The 21021-nt window shown below is 44.2% G+C and overlaps 2 protein-coding genes across 6 annotated transcripts in view; one reads left to right on the top strand and one right to left on the bottom strand.

Moving 5' to 3' along the window:
• Window positions 1-2153, bottom strand: part of GPAT3 (glycerol-3-phosphate acyltransferase 3) — a 28682-nt gene extending 26529 nt beyond the window's left edge. Inside the window, exons 1-2 of one of the 3 annotated variants that reach the window (XM_039542284.1) lie at window positions 2014-2153; window positions 528-735 (exon numbers count right to left, since the gene is read on the bottom strand). In XM_039542284.1, the coding sequence (XP_039398218.1) occupies window positions 528-671 (144 nt within the window). In that variant the 5' untranslated portion in view covers window positions 672-735; window positions 2014-2153. Of the gene's footprint in view, window positions 1-527; window positions 736-976; window positions 1106-2013 lie in introns of those variants that run through there. The other 2 variants (XM_039542283.1, XM_039542282.1) reach the window with 2 other exon arrangements.
• Window positions 2154-12618: 10465 nt separating this feature from the next.
• Window positions 12619-21021, top strand: part of ABRAXAS1 (abraxas 1, BRCA1 A complex subunit) — a 27313-nt gene continuing 18910 nt past the window's right edge. Inside the window, exons 1-2 of one of the 3 annotated variants that reach the window (XM_039540769.1) lie at window positions 12619-12755; window positions 20031-20121. In XM_039540769.1, the coding sequence (XP_039396703.1) occupies window positions 12693-12755; window positions 20031-20121 (154 nt within the window). In that variant the 5' untranslated portion in view covers window positions 12619-12692. Of the gene's footprint in view, window positions 12756-17008; window positions 17227-20030; window positions 20122-21021 lie in introns of those variants that run through there. The other 2 variants (XM_039540768.1, XM_039540766.1) reach the window with 2 other exon arrangements.

Genomic DNA, 21021 nt, shown 5'->3' with positions numbered 1-21021 from the left:
TAGTATTATGCAATCACGAGTGTGGATGAGCACACAGCAGAACATTTTAGCAAGGAAACTGATTTTTGGTTCAGACTGGCATGAAATTATTCTCAATTTATGGAGTTTCATGATCATTTCTTTTAAAGCAGATGTTTATCCCTCCACTGTCTGTCTATACTTCATGTGGATGATTTCCTGTATGCACACCTTGACTATCAGGTCATTTATTGGACCAATAGAAAGGGAGACAGATTTAATGTCACCCCGGAGCAAAGTTAGTCCTGATTTAGGATCCTAAAGCATTTCCAGGAACTCAGTGTTTGACTAGCCAGCCTTTGGCAGATTGCTAGACTGCTCATCCAGAGAACACACCCTCTGGAGTTGGGAGAAACTGAATCATGCAAGGAGAGTAAGTGTTTATGCAACAGAATTACTGCTGCAGACTAGAAACTTTTACTAGAAACACCGTTACCACCACCAAAAAACAAAAGCATGTCCCCATCGCCCCCCTCCCTTGTATTAAGTTGTAAAGGCCATCAACTTACCTCCAGGGTTTTTACTAAAATTCTCATGTAGAGTTCAGAAATCCCCAGCGACGCTCCGAACACCGATGGCAACACTATCAGTGTAAACACCACAGTGAGCCAGACGGACATGACCTTGGCTGCAGCAAAGATGAGGTCCTCCATGATCGCTGGAACCCCTGCTCTAGGGGAGAGCCTCTCCCGCTGCTTCCTGGATCGCTGCTGGCGACTGAGATCCAGGCGAAAAAAACAATGGTCAGAAACCAAGGCCGGTCCTTGCCTTCCTCCGCCCTCCCCTGCTCCGCCCCGTTAACTAATTCTGCTCAAGATCCAGTCCGCAGCTGCAAACCCTCTCTGTAGGGAAAGAACAAATGCGAGGGAGAGAGGGCAGATCTGGGACCGTTTGGTGTAAGAAGGCAGAGATGAATAGCATGAAACTATAGCATGTGAGGGGCAATCCAGATGCATACCAAGATGAGAGAAGGTGGGGTCGGAGTAGGCGTTCCCCTTGAGTCCCATAAACTTGGAGGGGTTAAGATGAGTAACTGAAAAGGGAACCCAGTTTGCCTGTCACTCGCTTCCTCTCCCAGGTGTAACTGACTAGGATTATGCAGAGACAAGGTGGATGAGATAATAGCAGTTTAAATTGCGCACAATGCTTGGGGCACACGTATGCGCCTCTGGGACTGGGGACACATCAAAAAGGAAAGCCCAGAAAAGAGACACTTTCCCCGTAAGGTTTCATTTCCTTTTTCCAGGCTCAGGTATTTTGCTTTCAACAGCAGCAGTGAAAAGGGGCAGAGTAAGAGGTCACTTTAAAAATAATTAAAAAAAAAAAACCCACACACACATCTTAAAAATCTAGCCAGTTTCAAAGAAATCCCCAGCACTTTAAAAGTAGTCTCAGGTACTAGACCTACCCGTGTCTACCCGTTTTAATTATAGTCTCTTCTTTGCATGTTTTTTTCCTCCTTCCCCTCAGCCCATAAAAACCAACAAAGGAAGCCATTAAACGATATACAATTTTATCAACCGCAAGCGTTTTTTTAAAAGGGGCTTTCCCTTATCTCCTATTTTATCACTGCGGACAGCATAGGGTTACTTCTCAGTTAAAATGGTTCCTCTGGGATCCCTTCTCTCAGCAGGCAAGAAAAGTTTAAACAGCCACAACAGAGCTACAGTTTGCTAAGACCAGCAAAATAAGACCAGGTTTCTAATTTAGAACATGAGTTGTACATTCCCTGCTAGAAGTGGCTTCTCCCGCTTGAAAAATAACTGCCAACAATTCAACCTTTAGCTTGAACAGTAACTATGTTTATTTTTTGCTTTTAAGAACAAGCCTTTAGGCTACTTTGCCATTGTTAAAGATAGAAGCAAAGGTATTTCCTTAATACATTTTACTTTAGCTAGGCAATTCACCCAACTTTTAAGTAAACACAGTTTAAACCCTGCTAATAATTTTTAATTGTCATTACCCAGAGTAGTACAATAGCCACACAATTCTTACCCGATGCGGGGTTTCTTAAGCAAAGAGCACAAAGGAAAAACATGCCAGTAGAGGGCTGGCACATATATATTTCCTGCTGCAATCAAGAGGCAGGAAAAGCTACCAACGTTTGTATACCATAATTCACTTAGCAGAGAGACAGTTTTACCATAAACTTTGTATTACTCCAACCCCCACCCGGCCTGACTTTTCTTTGCAATAGCGTTCTCCCTTGAAGAAAAGAGAAATGCAGCAGGAGAGAGAACAGAGGAAAGGAATATATTAAAGATAACTGCAGCTATTGGAATAATAATAAAAATAATGATTAGCCATAATGAATGAGAGTACTTGTGGCACCTTAGAGACTAACAAATTTATTTCAGCATAAGCTTTCCTGAGCTACAGCTCACTTCTTCAATGCATAGAATGGAACACACATACAGGAGATATTTATACATACAGAGAACATGAAAAGGTGGAAGTATGCATACCAACAGGAAGAGTCTAATCAATTGAGATGAGCTATCATCAGCAAGAGAAAAAAAACTTTTGAAGTGATAATTGAGATGACCCATAGAAGATGTGAGGAGAACTTAACATAGGGAAATAGATTCAATTAGTGTAATGACCCAACCATTCCTAGTCTCTGTTTAAACCTAAGTTAATTGTATCTAATTTGCATATTAATTTGAGTTCAGCAGTCTCTCTTTGGAGTCTGTTTTTGAAGTTTTTTTGTTGCAAAATTGCCACCTTCAAGTCTGCCACTGAGTGGTTAGAGAGGTTGAAGTGTTCTCCCACTGGTTTTTGAATGTTATGATTCCTGATGTTAGATTTGTGTTGATTTATTCTTTTGCATAGAAACTGTCTGGTTTGGCCAATGTACATGGCAGAGGGGCATTGCTGGCACATGATGGCATATATCACGTTGGTAGATGTGCAGGTGAACGAGCCCCTGAGGGCTTGGCTGATGTGATTAGGTCCTATGATGGTGTCACTTGAATTAATCATAAACACCTAGTGTCTATACAGAGAGCTTTTCATTTGTACATATCAAAGCACATTATGAAGGTAAGTAAGGTAGCATTATTTCCAATTTACAGCTGAGGAAACTGAGACCCAGAGACATTATTAAGTGACATGCTCAAGGACACACAGTGAATCTATGTCTGAGCCGAAGTCTAGGGGCTGAAGTCTACTAATATCTTTGAGATAGAAGAAAAAATCTGATGATCTATAGATTTTTTTTAAAATTCAGCAGAAAACAACAATTAGTTGTGATAATGCATCAAACAGAAATAATATGTTCCTTTTCTATTGTAATGACCTGGCTAATATGTGTACCACTGCCCTTGACATGATGGAATCAGAACTGCTCAAGTGCAAGTCATAGCCCCTATACTGCCAGCAGCTAACAGAGATTCTCCTTTAGCTCAAGTGCCATACACCTTTGTTTTTTCAGAATACAAGAAGTACTGGTTCTGTCCGCACTGTCAATGTAGTCCCAGTCAATGAAACCATGATGACAGCCATGACATTTTTAGGTGGCCATAGACTTTTTTTTTTTCACCTGGACATCACATCCTCAAGCATGACCAGCCACTCTGTATACATTTAACAGGATAGGTACACTATAAGTAAGGTGGTGAAAATGCAAACACAAGCTGCTATTTTAGTACCTGGAGGTGTCTCCCTGCCCCTCACCCCCACACACTCCTTGATATTTCTTTTAAATGAGCAGATCAGCAGTATTGAAGCAGAGAGAAATCAATTCTGCTTTTGAATTTCTCTTGGAATCTTCTTTTTCTTCAGGTACAGCAGGGAAAAATATACCTAGTCATTGAAGAGTGTCCTAATAATTACAGAGCTGCTGGCAAAGCCCTACAATAAATTAGGCTAAAGTTCACTCTTAGTGAATACCTTGCATTCTGATCAAAGAATAACTGGCTGTTAACTACCAAAAAAATGCTGACTTATAAAGAAACTGCTTTCCTTGCACTATGGCCTTTGTCTTAAAAAAACCCCAGCTGTTATAAACCTGAACATGTGGTGATAAGTCATTTTCAAACTAGTCCCACCATTATGCTTTATTTGTCCCCACTGTAATCTGTGAGGGAATAAGGCACATTTATGTCACACTGTTGTGGGTTAATTGTCATTTAGGCTAAGCATAGCTCGAATCAGCAAACCTATTTTGCAAACAAGCAGGACTTTCTATTCTGAAACCTAATGGCTAGATCCTCGGCTTGAGTAAATCTACATAGCTCCATTGAAGTTAATCAGGCTATGCTAATTTTCACACGCTGAAGTTCTGGCTCCTAAATTAAACAGAGCTGGAATTCTCCATAAAACTTGTGACACTAGCAGCCCAGGTGCCACCTCATGCCAAGGACCCCATGTATCAACTGAACACTGGCAAATACATAGCTGGAATCAGTCTGGATCCCCTGTGTGTCAGTATTGTTACAATAGCTGTTAGGATTAGAAGAATATGTAATGTTAGACTTTACAGAATGCTTGTGAGTTGCTGTATGCATTAATCTGTATCCGATATTGTAAGATAATATTTGAGTGATTGTATTGTGAGCCTCTTGTGACTGTGTAAATCACCAGATAGGAGAAAGACATTAACTAGTGTGAAGTGCTGATCTCCAACAGAAGGTGTCATACCTGGCCAACAAGGAAGGCCCATCGACACCAGACAGACCATATTGTGGGACATTAAAGAGGACAAAATGTATTGATTGTTCTACCTTCCCCTTGAAGATGAGTCATGCAAGTACATTCCTCTTGTTGGCTGAATTTGCTGCTCAAAGCACAAAGGAAGAGGACAATAAAAACCCCTTAACAAGAAGGAAATGTATCTCTATGCTGCTGGGACTTGGGGAGGGCAAGATTTACCAGGCATAAGCAAGAGATCCCTAGTGCATATGTTCCCTTCCCAGCTGCCAAACTATCTCACATGCTCTGTGCCCTTGGGCAACAAGATCCCTGACACTGTCCCCTTCTGCTGCCCACAGAGCTGCTTCTGCTGTAGTTCAGTAGTTAAAGCAAAACAACTGGGGAGAGGACTCCTGCCTACTATTCCTAGCTCTGTCATTGATTTGTTGTATGATCTTGAGTAAAACCCAAGAATGTTTCTCTGCCTCAATTTCTCCACATGTGAACTGGGGATAACAACACTTACCCATCTTAGATGGATTTTGTAAGGCTTAAATTTATGAATGTATGCTGACTCAGTCACAAAAGTAGACTAGTTAGCATCTATTTTGTTTATAAATTCACAATAGAGAGTTCAAAACACGTTTAAGAGACTGTTTTGTGTGTAAAAATGCTCTTTAATTCATTATCTCAATACCAAGTAACATAAGACATGCAATGTATTGTTGTGACAGTGCTATCGGGCCAAATACTAAGATACTGAGTACGTAAAACTCCCATTGACTTCACCTCTCATATTTTGGTTTTAATAAATCTATATAAATTATTTTGGCTGTAGCTTTTTAAAGTATCAGAATAATTCTAGAGATGCTGCATGGGGGAACAGGGAGAAATTGCAATCTTTATTGCCAGAGTTAAGGAAATCTTCTTGAACTGACTCAGAAAAAAGATTTCATGCAACAGCCCCACTCTTTTATTTTATGATAAGTTTTTTATATGTTATTGGTTTCTAGTAGGTCAGATCTAATAAAAAGTAGCATTTCATTTGTCTCCAGTCAGTTGGGCCACACAGGTCCAGAATATCAAGCAGTTTAATTTCATGTCAATATCACCTTTTTATTGCAAATAAATATGGTCTGATATATTATACTTATCACAGTACTTTTTTTTTATCTGCTGCCATTCAAGAATGGCAAGTGGCCAGTAAACCACTCAGTGGAATTCTCCATTCATTCATCTTTTGATTACATGTAGGCCATACTTTTCCTCTGCTATTGCATTGACTATAATTCATTGTAAAAACTGATACGCTTTATAGAGAGAGTCATCTGTTTTCAGCTTCACTTTGTATCTTTGAGCTGTACCTGGAATTTTACATTCTACTGCTCTGCCATCTTTAACCTCTAAACAATATTAAAATTCATGAGGATTAATGTTAGCCTTAGTTTTAAAATTCCTTTTTATCTACTATTATTTATTCTTTGTATTACAATACTGTCGTCAGGGCCCAACCAAGATCAGGGCCCTATTGTACTAGGCACTGTACAAACACATAGTGAGTCATTCCCTACCTCCAAAAATTTACTGTCTCAACAGTAGGGTGACCAGACCGCAAGTGTGAAAAATCGGGATGGGGTGGGGGGTAATAGGAGCCTATATAAGAAAAAGACCCAAATATCAGGACTGTCCCTATAAAATCGGGACATCTGGTCACCCTACTCAACAGATAAAGGGTGTGAGGGGCAGAGAGATAAAATGGCTTGCCCAAGATCACATAATGGCAGAGACAGGAATAGGACCCAGGTGTCTTGGTTCCCAGTCCAGTGTCCTATACAGAGAACCATGTTGCTTCTCTGATCTATCCGTAAGGTATGTATGTGGCCCTTATCACCACAAATATCTGAGTATCTCACAAACATTAATGGACAAAAATATTTCAAAATGAAAAATTTAACGAGAAAAAAAACAAAATGTTTCAATATTTGCACATTTTTTTGTTTGTTTCAGAATTGTAGGAAAACACCCACCTGATCTAATTATTTACTTGTCCCCCTGAAAAATATGGGGTAACATTTTTTTAAAATGTATTAAAAGAGTAAAAGAAACATTTTATTTTTTAAAAGTGTTATTTGACACTTTCTGTAGTAACACTTTCACTTTACAGTAATCTTCCGCCCTCCCTCTCTATCTCTTTCTCTCTCTCTCTCACACACACACACCACTTGTCTATGCTTCACACACGACTTGTCTATGCTTCAAAACTAATCAGGAATAAGGGAGGGTGCAAATTTAAAGTGGATTAACTATTCCTGATTAACTTCATGAAAAAGACACCCCCCTGTCCACACCGCACTATGTCAACGGGAGATGATCTCCCGCTGACATAGCTTCCACCTCTTGTGGAGGTGGAGTAATTAAGTCAATGGAGAGCACTCTTCCGTTGGCACAGCTGTGCCGATGTGGCGCAGTAGTGTAGACTTGCCCTCGGTTCCTATCCCGGGTTGGATGAATCACACTGCGTGTAAGGATTGGACCCACCCTCTGACCCACACTGTGGCTTGCATCTGGATAGTTTGCATCATAGAATCATAGAATCTCAGGGTTGAAAGGGACCTCAGGAGGTCATCTAGTCCAACCCCCTGCTCAAAGCAGGACCAAACCCAACTAAATCATCCCAGCCAGGGCTTTGTCAAGCCTGACCTTAAAAACCTCTAAGGAAGGAGATTCCACCACCTCCCTAGGTAACCCATTCCAGTTCTTCACCACCCTACTAGTGAAAAAGTTTTTCCTAATATCCAACCTAAACCTCCCCCTCAACTGTAATTAACTGTAAGAGTTAATTTTCAAGCACTGCTGCCAGTTCCCCATGATAAAAGGTACTGTGTGTTGCGTATCAGAGGACAGAATCGAGACCTTACTGTTAGCTAAATGATGAAGATCCTTCACTTAGTGGCAATAGAAAAGTAAATGAAACCCAAAGGGCAGGTTTTCAAGAGAGTTCAGACAGCAGCAGTTCCTATTTAAGTACCTAACCTTAGGCTTTTTTGAAAATCTGTCCTGATATCTGTAGCATTATTTTGTTATTTGGTTGGCAGCAAGGGGAGCCATTCATCAGTCAAAATAAAACATTTTAAGATCTTTCTTGCCAAGAACTATATCTAAGCATTTCTCAATAGAACAGTGCTAATATGGCATCCCTGGATGGGGCACATAGGCCTTAGGGCTTGATCCTACAAGATGCTAAGTACTCTGGTCCTGATCCAACAGAGCCCTTAAGCACATATTTAACTTAAGCACTTGAATCGTGCCACTGGAGTCAATCTATCTAAGGTCCATATTCTCTGCCCTGTGTAGTTTTTTGTGTATGGAGGGGAGGAAACTCCATGAGTCTTGACTCTCCAATATTTCTCCAGTGGGGGATTGATTAGACCCAGAGAAGACCTGTGCCTGAGCACCACCCTGCTGTGCTCCCTTCCTTTAGCAGCATGACTCCTGAAGCAGATGGCTAACACCAGCTGATTCTCTGCACAGCTGCACCGTTCTGTAAGCATCTAAGCTGCATGAGTGGATTTTGATAGAGAACACATTGAATATGGATGCCAGGTTCCATGTCTTCAAATGCTGCAAAGGGATGACCTGGCCTGCAGAGCTCTCATAGAAAAACTGCTGCAGGGGCTGGGAGAGGGTGCATGCAGCAGAGATAGTGCCTTTCTTTATATACCCAACCCACCCACTTGGGATCTGACCATTTTGGCTCTCTACTGCACACAGAACTGTAGAAGAAAATATGCTCCTATGATTTCTTGATCCCAGTAATTAATACAGCCTTTTATGTGACATAATTCATTACTTAACAATGCACATTTCTGTTTCCACTACATATCCTACAGGAAAAGGAAAACATACTGCTGTTCAATAAATGGAGTCACTTTCTCATGGCTTTTACTTAGAAAAATTAAAAGCTTCTCATATGGATATTAATAAGGTTACAAGTGTCTCTCTTATTAATTGTGTAAGTCAGGCCTGCACAACATGCGGCCCGCGGAGCCTCACTGTGCGGCCCGTGGGGGGATTCTAAATCCCCCGCACACGGCGCTCTGCGGGCAGCCCAGAGCCCTTTGAATCCCTGCCACGGCAGGGAATCAAAGGGCTCTGGGCTGCCTGCAGGGGCAGGGAGCCCAGAGCCCTTTAAATCTCAGCCGGGGCCGGGATTCAAAGGGCTCTGCGCTGCCGGCAGCCGCGGGGAGCCCAGAGCCCTTTAAATCCCAGCCGCGGCCGGGAATCAGAGGGCTCTGGGCTGCCCGCAGCCGCGGGGAGCCCAGAGCCCTTTAAATCCCAGCCGCGGCCGGGAATCAGAGGGCTCTGGGCTGCTCGCAGCCCCTACCCCAACTCCAACCCCCTTACCGTGCCATTCAGACCAGCGTGTCTGGCTCCGTGCAGCTCCAGACAGTTGCTGTTATGCTCCCCTGTGGAGCCCACAGCCCCCTCCCCTCCCACCAGCACCTGCCTTCCAGATTTGAACACCTCAAAATTCAGGAGTGCTCAAGCTCGGTTTGGGCAGCTTTTACTTCATTTCTCCCAAATCAAATATACTGATCCACTGTATAACTTGCTGTAGAAAAAGTAGGATAAAATTGAGCAAGAAATGCTTATTAGGACTGGAATTGCTATTTTCAACAGCCATTGCCTTTTTGTTTGTTTGAAAGGAAGACAGTGATTTTGCATTAGCAAATTTCCCATAGAAAGAAGAGTGGAACAAAAGAATAATAAAGGCACCTCAACTTTTCCTCCTTTATGGAGGACAGTCTTATAATTGCATCCAGATATCCTCCAATCATGCAAGCTGAAAATTGTTCCACCTTACTGCAGCTCTGTAACCATATGGGAACCAATCCCGTCTGTGTTTTGTGCACATCCAAAATTCCTGCTGAATGACCCGCCCTGGGAGCGAGTTACCAGTGACCCAGGGCTGGGGTGGCAGGAGGTGGGGGGGCACTGGTGGGGGAGAGCCCAGGGCTGGGGCAGCAGCAGGGTGGAGGGAGGGCACTGGTGGGGAGGAAAGGGGGAAGCCCAGTGCTGGGGCGGCAGGGTGTGTGGGTGGGGGAAGAGCCCAGGACTGGGGCAGCAGGAGGGTACAGGGGGGAGCCCAGGGCTGGGAAGGGGGGGCAGCCAAATTTTTTTTTGCTTAGGGCAGTAAAAAACCTAGAGCCGGCCCTGCTGGGTTCCCCCAGCCGCCGGAGCCCTGGGCCCTTTAATTTGACCCTGAGGGCTCCCAGCCACCTCTTTAGCTGGGAGCCCCTGGTTGATTTAAAATAAAGTATCACCTCCCCACCCCCAACCTTCCTTTTTGGCCCACAGCTGTTTTGGTGGGGCGGCGCTGAGGAAGGAGGGTTTGTTTCCACACGGCTGGGCAGCCCTGGGGCGGGTGTTTCCGCGGGGCCGGGAGGTTTCAGCCCTCAGCTGTTTTCTTTGGAGGAATGTGGCCCTCGCCGCTTTATGAGTTGTGCAGGCCTGGTGTAAGTAGAACAGGAACACAGTGCTGCCACCTTTTGGTTATATAATAATTTAAAACAACAGATACTAGTTTAATATCTATAGTACAGTACAATAAAAATTAAAATATGCCAAATGCACTCTCATCTGTATCACTGATAAATGTGGGGTGACTGGTAAGCATAGCCTTAAGCTGCTGTTTGCTGGTATGGCTGTAAAACCAACAAATTACAAAGGAAGAGGCTAAGACACATCCAAAAAAAAGGGAAGAAAGATCTGTGTGTGTATAAATATAGATACACTTAGGCACACACACACACACACATATATAGCCATATGATCTAAATATTTCTTTACTAAATATTGTACATATGCATATATGTACCGATGTATAATATTATTTAGTAAAGAGATATTTAGATCATATGGCTAATTTGTATATATTATGTACAATAAATATAGTATATTATAAGCAGTTATTATGTGTTAAGTATCTCTTTATTAAATAATAGAAATAATATATAATATATGGAGTAATTAATAGTAATTATTATTATTAGTTATTTGTATTGTGGCCACGGATAGGAGACCCAGCCATATCCTAGGACCCCACTATGTCAAGTGCTCTACAAACAGAACAAAAATATCTGGCATCTTGTGCCAGAAACAGCTGATAACACTTGCCTGCTGTATAAAATCCCACTACTTAATGGAGTCTACAGCAATTACATTTACTAAAAGAGCTTACAGTTTAAGTAAATAATAATAAATAAAGTTTTACAGATATAACTCAATATACTATGCTTTTTATAATACCAGCTAATAGAGCTAATGTTTCAACTCGTATCTTCCTTAGACCCAAACAAATACATAACGGGGATTACCCACTGATGTCAATAATCCATTATCACACACAATAATGACTACCCATTAGTGAAGCAATTATCATATTAAAAGAGTTGTACAGGATCCAACATAATGTAAGATTAGAAACCAGGCAATACCATGACCTTTATATCGAGCACCATTGATTGGCTGTAAATGCTGTTATTGACAACAATTGATCACAATGAGCCTCACTCACAAAGGAGTGTACACTAATTGAAGAGCCATCATTAAATAGAATAATAAATCAGGGGGACCACCTATGCCACATTGGTATTTTTAGTGCACTAGCTGGAACAGAACTAGCTCCTGTCTGTCTAACTCTGGTGGGAGGCACCCTCCCAGCTGTTGTGTAGACATAATCTAAACCTCAAGTAAGTGCATGTCAGGGATTGGTCTGAAGCTGCTACCTTCTTCCTCACTTTCCCTGCATTAGAGACAATTCAGGAGCTACACAGCATTATGCTTGTGATTTGGGATGGCGAGGAGGCAATCCTACCTCTCCACACACAGTGAAACTTCTTTAAAGTCTAAGGTTTTCAAACGTGGGTGCCTAAAGTTAGGCATCTAAACCTATATTCAGATACTTAAATAAACATGGCCTGATTTTCACTTCACTTGACTTCAGTGGGAGCTGTTGGTGTTCAGGACCTCAGAAAATAAAGTCATTTATTTTTAATCAAATAAACACAGAATTAGGAGCCTAATTTTAGGTGTTCTGGTTTAAGAATATTGACCAAACTTCCATATGCTCAGCTCATGAATGCAGAAAATGTTGGCCAGATTTTAAAAAAATAATAGTTGCATCAGACATTGTTTAACTGTATTTTGAAATTTAGAGTAAGAAGATGGATGGTCAGTACTATCTGACACATAAGCTGTTTTGAAAATTCCAATCAGAAATCCATCTAATTACAGGGGTTCTCAAACTGGGGGTTGGGACCCCTCAGGGGATTGCAAGGTTATTACATGGGGGGTCATGAGCTGTCAGCCTCCACCCCAAACCCCGCTGTGCATCCAACATTTGTAATGGTGTTAAATATATAAAAAAGTTTTTAATTTATATGGGGGGTCGCACTCAGAGACTTGCTATGTGAAAGGGGTCACCAGTAAAAAAAAGTTTGAGAGCCACTGATCTAATATATATTGAAATGAAACAACCTAAAAATGTTCCTGTTAAATATATATATGGGGGATAATCAGCCAAACAAAGGGCAGCTCTGTCTGCATTACATCTTGTGCCAGAAACAGCTGATAACACTTGCCTGCTGTATAAAATCCCACTACTTAATGGAGTCTACAGCAATTACATTCACAAGCACTGTAAAGGGACTGAATTGAGAATACGTAAAAAAGCTTAATTCTGGAATATCCTAACTTCAGAGTGCTGGATTTTGTAAATATAATGTTCTTTTAACATAATTTTTGAAAGTAACTTATTCTTTATATTACAGTTCCTCATAGGCCCCAATCAGGAATCAGGCCTGCATTGTGCTAGATACCATTTAAACATACAGTAGAAAGACAATCCCTGAGTTTACAGTCTAGGTTAGTGACAAGATATAAAAGGTGGATAAAATAAACAAACAGACAGGTATGGGGGAGAGAGAAGGTGAGTGAACTGTCATGGATAATCTGCATGCAAGACTGCTCATATAAGTATCATGGAGCTGGCCACCTCCCTATGCGTTATCAGCTGGCAATGTTCTGTAGGCATCAGAGCAGAGGTGAGTTTAAAGGTAGAATTTGAAGAGGGCTAGATTGGAAGAGGACTCAGCATAAGCTTTATCTTTTTTTCTTCTTCAAGGAATCTCTGCCATGCATGAAGAGCAGGACAGGAAAAAGTACAGAGGTGTTTGTAGGAGGCATTGACTAATAGGCAGTAAAGTTTGGGAACTCTGGCATAGGGAAGCTTGCAGTGAACAATGCAGTGAGCTAATAGATATAACAAATACTGTGGAGTGAAGTGCCTTTAAAGTGAGGACAAGAAACTTATATCTGGTGTGAGGTGGAAGGGGAGTCAATGGAGGGACTGAAAGAAAAGGGGGGCATCTTGAAATCAAAGAACAAGGAAGAATATTTTGGCAGTAGCATTTTGAATGGACTCAAGCTGGGCAAGTTTACAGTAGTCAAGACCTAAGGGGAGCAGGCGGAGCAGAGGTGAGCTGTGGCAGTGTGGGGCGCTGGGAGGGATGCAGGAAGTAACCCTGGGGGGGGAGGCAGAGGAATCGATTTCCCCCCCAGCTCACCTCCGCCTACTCCCCCGAGCATGCCACTGCTCCGCTTCTCCCCCCTCCCTCCCAGGCTTGCCTGGGAAGGAGGGAGAGATAGGAGGGGAAATGCAGTGCGCCGGGGGAGGCGGTGGGGCCGGTGATTTGGGGAAGGGGTTGGAATGGGGCAGGGAAGGGGCAGAATTGGGGCGGGGCTGGGGGGGGGGCACGGGAAATTTTTTTTGCTTGGGGCGGCAAAAAACTTGGAGCCGGTCCTGGTGCCACCCATAGTCTTCAGTAGGATTACCTAGGTGTAAATAAGGGCCAAATTAAATCTTATATTTGGGGCCTGATTCTTATTTACACTAAGGTCCACTTACACTGCTGAAGCAATGTAAAAGGGCCTTAAAGTGAGGTGTATATCTTTTTCTCCCTTTCCCCAGAAATGTTGCATGCATGACTCTTCCTAGTAAATGTAGACTCTGGCCATACATTGAAAGACACATGTCCAATGCAAACTCAGAGAAGAATAACTGAAATTAATGTAACAGTAAAGATAGAAGTAGAAAAACATTTTCTACTCTAGTGTTCAAAATATTTGTGATTGTGAGAAGGGTTTTTCATCAAATTATCAGTAATAATAAAAGCTTTCATCCAAAAGAAACAAGGAAACTTTAGGCATAAACCTGTGAGAAAAGAAAGAAGTGGCAAAAAGAGCACACTAGCAATCTATCACAGAATAAGGAACGGATACCAATGACAAATGGACAGGGGGTACACCCTGCCTGCTCCACCCCCCCCCCAAAGCCTGGTGATCTCTTATCCTGGGAAGATTGTATTTACCTCTGACCAATACCAGAGCCATCCGTCCCTCCTTCACACTTGACAACACTCCCATACCTTATGACAATGCATTATTGAAGCAAATTTTATTTCTCCCTTGTCTCCACTAGATGGTGTGTTTTTTCTCCTGCAAATGAGTGTGTTTGTGCACAGCAGAAGACTGTATGTTTCCTCTTGGGGGCAGAGAAGAGGGAGTTCCCAAGAAAGAGGTGTAACCACCTTTCATGACCAGCAGGGGGCATGTGTGTGTGTGTCCCCCTTTCCCAAGCAGAAGAATATATGTACCCCCTCATTTTTTCCCTCAACTGTAGGAGGTATGGGTGTGTGTTTCCACGTCCTCTTCCCCCACTAGAGAGGGGAATGTTTCATGTATACATTATACATGGTAGGTTTCAGGTCAGGCTTCAGAACCATACATGGACCTGCTAGAGTTTCCTTCCCAGAGAGATACACCAGAGATGTGTTAACTATAAGATCCTTTTAATGTATTGCCAGGTATGGCTGAGGTTAGCTTAAAATTAAATAAGGGTATGTCTACACTACCCGCCAGGCGGCGGTCAGCGATCGATCCAGCAGGGATTGATTTATCGTGTCTAGTCTAGACACGCTAAATTGACCCCCGAGCACTCTCCCGTGACTCCTGTACTCTGGCTGCGAGAGGCGCAGGCAGAGTAGACGGGGGAGCGGCAGCAGTCGACTCACCACAGTGAAAACACCACGGTAAGTCGATCTAAGTACGTCAACTTCAGCTACGTGAATAACGTAGCTGAAGTTGCGTAACTTAGATCGATCTCCCCTCCTCCCCCAGTGTAGACCAGGGCTCAGGTATGTTACACTGTGCTAACTAGAAGCTGAATGGTATAATACAGTTTAGCATTCCCTACAGTACTTACGGTATATGTGTGAGGTGTGTGTGTGTCCCCACCCCACTTCCCCAGTAGTATGTGTGTGCATGCATGCGCAAGCACCCCCCACACACACACACAGGGGGGTTGTGTGTGTGTGTGTGCCCCCAGAGGGCAGTATGTGGGAGTGCCCCCAGCAGAGAACTGGGGGCATGGTGTTTGGATATGTGGGGGTGTGCCCCCGGTAGAGGTTTCTGTGTGTGTTTGGGGGGGGTGCCCCCAGCAGAGGGCTTGTGTGTTTGGGTGTGGAGGGGTGCCCCCAGCAGGGGACTGCGTGCAGAAGTGCTAGAACTAGGAGTGCTGTGGGTGCTTGAAGTGGTTTCCATTATATACAGCGAGTGATTACAGTTTGATTCAATGGTTCTCAGCATCCACACTATACACATTGTTCCAACTCCACTGGCTGTGTGTGTGGGGATGCCCAAGAGCTGTGCCTGTGTGTGTACGTGTGCCCCCGGCAGAGCGCTCTGTGTGTGTACGTGTGCCCCCAGCAGAGCACTCTGTGTGTGTACGTGTGCCCCCAGCAGAACACGGTGTGGGTATGGGTGTGTATGTGTGCCCCCGGCAGAGCACTCTGTATCTGTGTGTGTGTACGTGTGCCCCCGGCAGAGCACTCTGTGTGTGTACGTGTGCCCCCAGCAGAGCGCGCTGTGTGTGTGTGTGTGTCTACATGTGCCCCCAGCAGAACACGGTGTGGGTGTTTATGTGTGCCCCGGGCAGAATGCTCTGTGTGTGTGTGTACATGTGCCCCAGCAGAGCGCTGTGTGTGTGTACGTGTGCCCGCAGCAGAGCGCTGTGTGTGTGTGTGCCCCCAGCAGAGCACTCTCTCCATGTGTGTGCATACGTGTGCCCCCAGCGGAGCGCTCTGTGTGTGTGTATTTGTGCCCCCAGCAGAGCACTCTGTGTGTACGTGTGCCCCTAGCAGAGCGTTCTGTCTGTGTGTGTGTGTGTGTGTGTGCGTGCCCCCGGCAGAGCGCTCTGTGTGTGTGTGTGCGTGTGCCCCCAGCAGAGCGGTGTATGTGTGTACGTGTGCCCACAGCAGAACTCGGTGTGGGTGTGTACATGTGCCCCCAGCAGAACACGGTGTGGGTGTGTGCCCCCAGCAGAGCGCTCTCTCCATGTGTGTGTATACGTGTGCCCCCAGCAGAGCACTCTCTCCGTGTGTGTGTACGTGTGCCCCCAGCAGAGTGCTGTGTGTGTGTGTGTGTGTCTCTGTGTGTGTGTGTGTGTGTAAGTGTGCCGCCAGCAGATTTCTTTGTGTGTGTACGTGTGCCCCCAGAAGAGCTATCTGTGTGTGTGTTCGTGTGCCCCAAGCAGAGCGCTTTCTCCATGTGTGTGTGTACGTGTGCCCCCCGCAGAGCGCTCTCTCTGTGTGTGTGTGTACGTGTGCCCCCCGCAGAGCGCTCTCTCCGTGTGTGTGTACGTGTGCCCCCAGCAGAGTGCTGTGTGTGTGTACGTGTGCCCCCAGCAGAGCGCTCTGTGTGTGTGTACGTGTGCCCCAAGCAGAGCGCTTTCTCCATGTGTGTGTGTGTACGTGTGCCCCCAGCAGAGCGCTGTGTGTGTGTGTGTACGTGTGCCCCCAGCAGAGCGGTGTGTGTGTGTGTGTACGTGTGCCCCCAGCAGAGCGGTGTGTGTGTGTACGTGTGCCCCCCGCAGAGCGCTCTCTCCGTGTGTGTACGTGTTCCCCCAGCAGAGCGGTGTGTGTGTGTGTACGTGTGCCCCCCGCAGAGCGCTCTCTCCGTGTGTGTGTACGTGTGCCCCCCGCAGAGCGCTCTCTCCGTGTGTGTGTGTACGTGTGCCCCCAGCAGAGCGGTGTGTGTGTGTGTACGTGTGCCCCCCGCAGAGCGCTCTCTCCGTGTGTGTGTACGTGTGCCCCCCGCAGAGCGCTCTCTCCGTGTGTGTGTGTACGTGTGCCCCCCGCAGAGCGCTCTGTGTGTACGTGTGCCCCCCGCAGAGCGCTCTGTGTGTACGTGTGCCCCCCCGCAGAGCGCTCTCTCCGTGTGTGTACTCCCGGCCTCCCCCCGCGCCGCCAGCCCGCGGGTGCCATTTCCCCTCTGGGCACTAGGGGTCTCTCACGCGGCGGCCCAGCGCTGCCATTGTTGCTCCAGCCCGCGGCCACTCAGGCCCAGGCGGCAGTCGCCGCCGTGGGGAGCATGGAGGGGGAGAGCACCTCGGCCCTGCTCTCCGGCTTCGTCTTTGGCGCCCTCGCCTTCCAGCACCTCAACACCGACTCGGACACTGTGAGCCGCCAGCGCCGCCCCGGCCCGGCCGCGGCCCCGGCGGGACAATGGCACATGGGGCTGGCGGGGTGGCCCCGGGGGGCTAAAGGTTTCGCCCTGTGGGGAGCGCCTGGGGCCCGGAGGAGAGGGGAGGCGGGGTCTGGGGGGCAGGGGTGGGGTGGGGTGGGGTGGGGGGTCTGCCTCGGGGGGGTGGGGAGGAGATTGTTTGAGATTAAGAAACGGGTTTTCACACACACCCCCACGCTGCCCCCGAGTTTCCTCTGGGCGGGGGAGCCGCCGCTGGGTGTCAGTGACTTCCCCTGGTTTCACTTTCACTACATGCTCCCTGGCTTACTCCAGCCCCTCTCTTGCTGGCTAGTTTCACAGCCACAGCCCCCTCCCTATGCATGTAAATAACTGTGTAAAGTGTGTCCAGACCTACTGCCTCCCCCTGCTGGCCCTCCAGGGGCAGGAGGGTGCGAGGGGGGCAGAAATCCTTGGGGGATTGATTTCAAGGCACAGTTTAAAATACAGTAAATCACTTCGCTTTGTGAAGGGGAAGGGTTTTGCTCCCCGTGTTTCAATGAGGTATTTACAACATCCCTCCTTTTTTAAAATCTCCCTCACTTCAGATGTCACCACAATTTGAAAGCAGCCCCTGGTTACGTAGGTAGTAGTAGCAGTGATGTGGTTATAATGATAAAAGAGAGGTAGGCTCCCATCCTGTAAATTGATCAGTATAGGCAGACTCTTGTGCCCATGCAGAAGGCTGACGATCTAAGTACATGGATGTGATTGCAGGATCAGAGTTTAAGTTATTTCCAGAAGTGCAACATTTCCCCCGAAAACGTACACATTTGTGCTGAAATGTATTTTATTTCTGGGGGAAATGACTAAATGCTTTTCTGCCCAGGTCGTAGGAAATTTTCTGGGCTCTTATTTTAGTGTTTGGATAAACTTGATTTTTTTTTTTTTAATATCAGAGTTTGGATTATCTTGGTCCTAAGTGAAGATAAGTGTATTTTGCCTTGTTTAACAAAAAGTTTGGTCCTTGATCCTGCAAGCTCCTTCATGCTGGCAGACCCCTCTCCCCATATGGAGCTCCATTGATCTCAGTGAGGCTCTGCTCAAATGCAAGGATCTGGCCATGCAGATCTAGTTTCAGATCAGGGCATTAGTTTGGAAATGAAGTTGGAAAATTGCTTACAGACCTGATGCAATTTATGATTTTCACTACATTTTAAACTAGAGTCATAGATATCAAGATCCACACACCCTTTTATCTTGGCAATATATGTTTGATCTAGTTTTTAACTTTTTTTTAGAAACAAAGAATCTTTTGTATTAAAACCTCCTTTATTGCAACATTAGTGTTTAGAATTTAAGTACACTAATGTCAGGAAGTTTGTCTTTCAGAACTGTAACTCAGCTACACTGTGTTGAATGGTGTAGAAGTAGCATTTTCTACTCTGCATAGTATGTTATGGAATAGTTAAGAGCTGGCCAAACGTTTTAGGTCCAAGTCTAACAGGTGGTCATTAAAACTAAGTCCGCATCCCATTCCAGCTATTTAAAAAGGAAGATGCTGCCCACTTCTTGTTTACAATGTTACCTGAAAGTGAGAAAAGGCGTCCTCATGGCACTGTTGTAGCAGATGTCGCAAGATATTTATGTGCCAGATGCGCTAAAGATTCATATGTCCCTTAATGCTTCAAACACCATTCCAGAGGACATGCGTCCATGCTGATGACGGGTTCTGCTCATTAACAATCCACAGCAATGCGGACCGATGCAAGTTCATTTTCATTATCTGAGTCAGATGCCACCAGCAGAAGGTTGATTTTCTTTTTTGGTGGTTTGGGTTCTGTAATTTCCGCAGCAGAGTGTTGCTCTTTTAAGACTTCTGAAACCATGTTCCACACCTCATCCCTCTCAGATTTTGGAAGGCACTTCAGATTCTTAAACCTTGGATCCAGTGCTGTGGCTATCTTTAGAAATCTCACATTGGTACCTTCTTTGCGTTTTGTGAATCTGCAGTGAAAATGTTCTTAAAATGAACAATGTGTGCTGGGTCATTATCCAAGACTGCTATAACATAAAATAGATGACAGAATGTGGGTAAAACAGAGCAGGGGATGTACAATTCTCCCCCAAGGAGTTCAGTCACAAATTTAATTAACGCATTGCTTTTTTAACGAGCGTTATCAGAATGGAAGCATATCCTCTGGAATGGTGGCTGAATTACAATGCCAGCTACAAAAGTGCCATGCAAATTCCTGTTCTCGCTTTCTGGTGACATTGTAAATAAGAAGATGGCAGCATTACCTCCTGTAAATGTAAACAAACTTGTTTGTCTTAGCAATTGGCTGAACAAGAAGTAGGACTGAGTGGACTTATAGGCTTTGAAGTTTTACATTGTTTTGTTTTTGTGCAGTTATGTAACAAAAAAAAAATCTACATTTGTAAGTTGCACTTTCACGACAAAGAAATTGCACTACAGTACTTGTATGAGGTGAATTGAAAAATACTAATTCTTTTGTTTATCATTTTTACAGTGCAAGTATTTGTAATAAAAATAATATACACTGATTTCAATTACAGCACAGAATACAATATATATGAACATGTAGAAAAACATCCAAAATATTTAATAAATTTCAATTGGTATTCTGTTGTTTAACAGTGCAATTAAACTGCGATTAATCACTATTAATTTTTTTAATCGTGATGAATTTTTTTTAGTTAATTGTGTTTGTTAACTGCGATTAATCAATAGCTGTAATTATTTCTAATATGTTTTTCCTCTGTTTGCTCCCCCTACAAAGGAAGGCTTCCTCCTTGGAGAAGTGAAAGGTGAAGCCAAGAACAGCATTACTGACTCTCAGATGGACGATGTTGAAGTTGTTTATACAATCGGTGAGTCTAGGCTTGATTTCATTGGGACAGTGCATATGCTTAAGTACCTTACTGAATCTGAGCCCCAGACTGGCAACAAAGACCACTGAATCTTGTCACAATGCTGTATTTAAATGTGGTATTTATCATTTTATAAGATAATCTTTCATATTTCATCTTTTTTAACTTTTTGAAATTTTGACGAAAATATTAATGTAACAAAATATTTTATCTAATAGTTGTAGATAAATGGAAACAAAAGTATGAGTTTATATTTTCTTGAATATATCTTCTATCCCAAGAAGTCACGTTAAAAACAGATTCTGCCTCTGACTCCTTCTGTTGCCTTGAGTAAGTCACCTAACCTCTTTTGGACCAAATTCAGTCCTGGTGAAATCTGGCATGACTTTGAATTCTGTGAAGTTCAGCTCATTTAGACCAGGTTGACTTTGGGTCCTTTTTTCCAATCTGTAATAGGCATGCTATTTGCTTTTCTCAGAGGGTGCTATGAGAATTAATTCATTAATATTTAAGTGCCTTGAAGATGAAAAGTGCTTACGTGTCAAAGACTGTTTTATTATCAGAGAGACCAGGTGGGTGAGGTAATATCTTTTATTGGAGCAACTTCTTTTGGTGAGAGAGACAAGCTTTCGAGCTTACACAGAGCTCTTCTTCAGGTTTTATTACCAAGCGGGCTTTCAGATATTTCCAACTTGAAGTTTATTTAAAAACAAATTTCTGTAGAGGTATTACGTGCTGGGAAGTCTTATATTTTATATGAATCTTTGAGAAGAAAAATTGAACATAATAGAAGCTGACTGTGAAAAACATCACTTGAACATAATGTTATAAAAGTGAGTGCTATTGTAAGACTTAATACTCCCCTCTGCAATGAGTATTACTGTGGGAGAATTTGGGCAA

The sequence above is a fragment of the Mauremys reevesii genome, linkage group 5 (genome assembly GCF_016161935.1).
Source record: "Mauremys reevesii isolate NIE-2019 linkage group 5, ASM1616193v1, whole genome shotgun sequence".
Taxonomy (NCBI): Eukaryota; Metazoa; Chordata; order Testudines; family Geoemydidae; genus Mauremys; species Mauremys reevesii.
The sequence above is the reverse complement of the archived record's forward strand: the minus strand, read 5'-3'. Positions and strand labels throughout refer to the sequence as shown.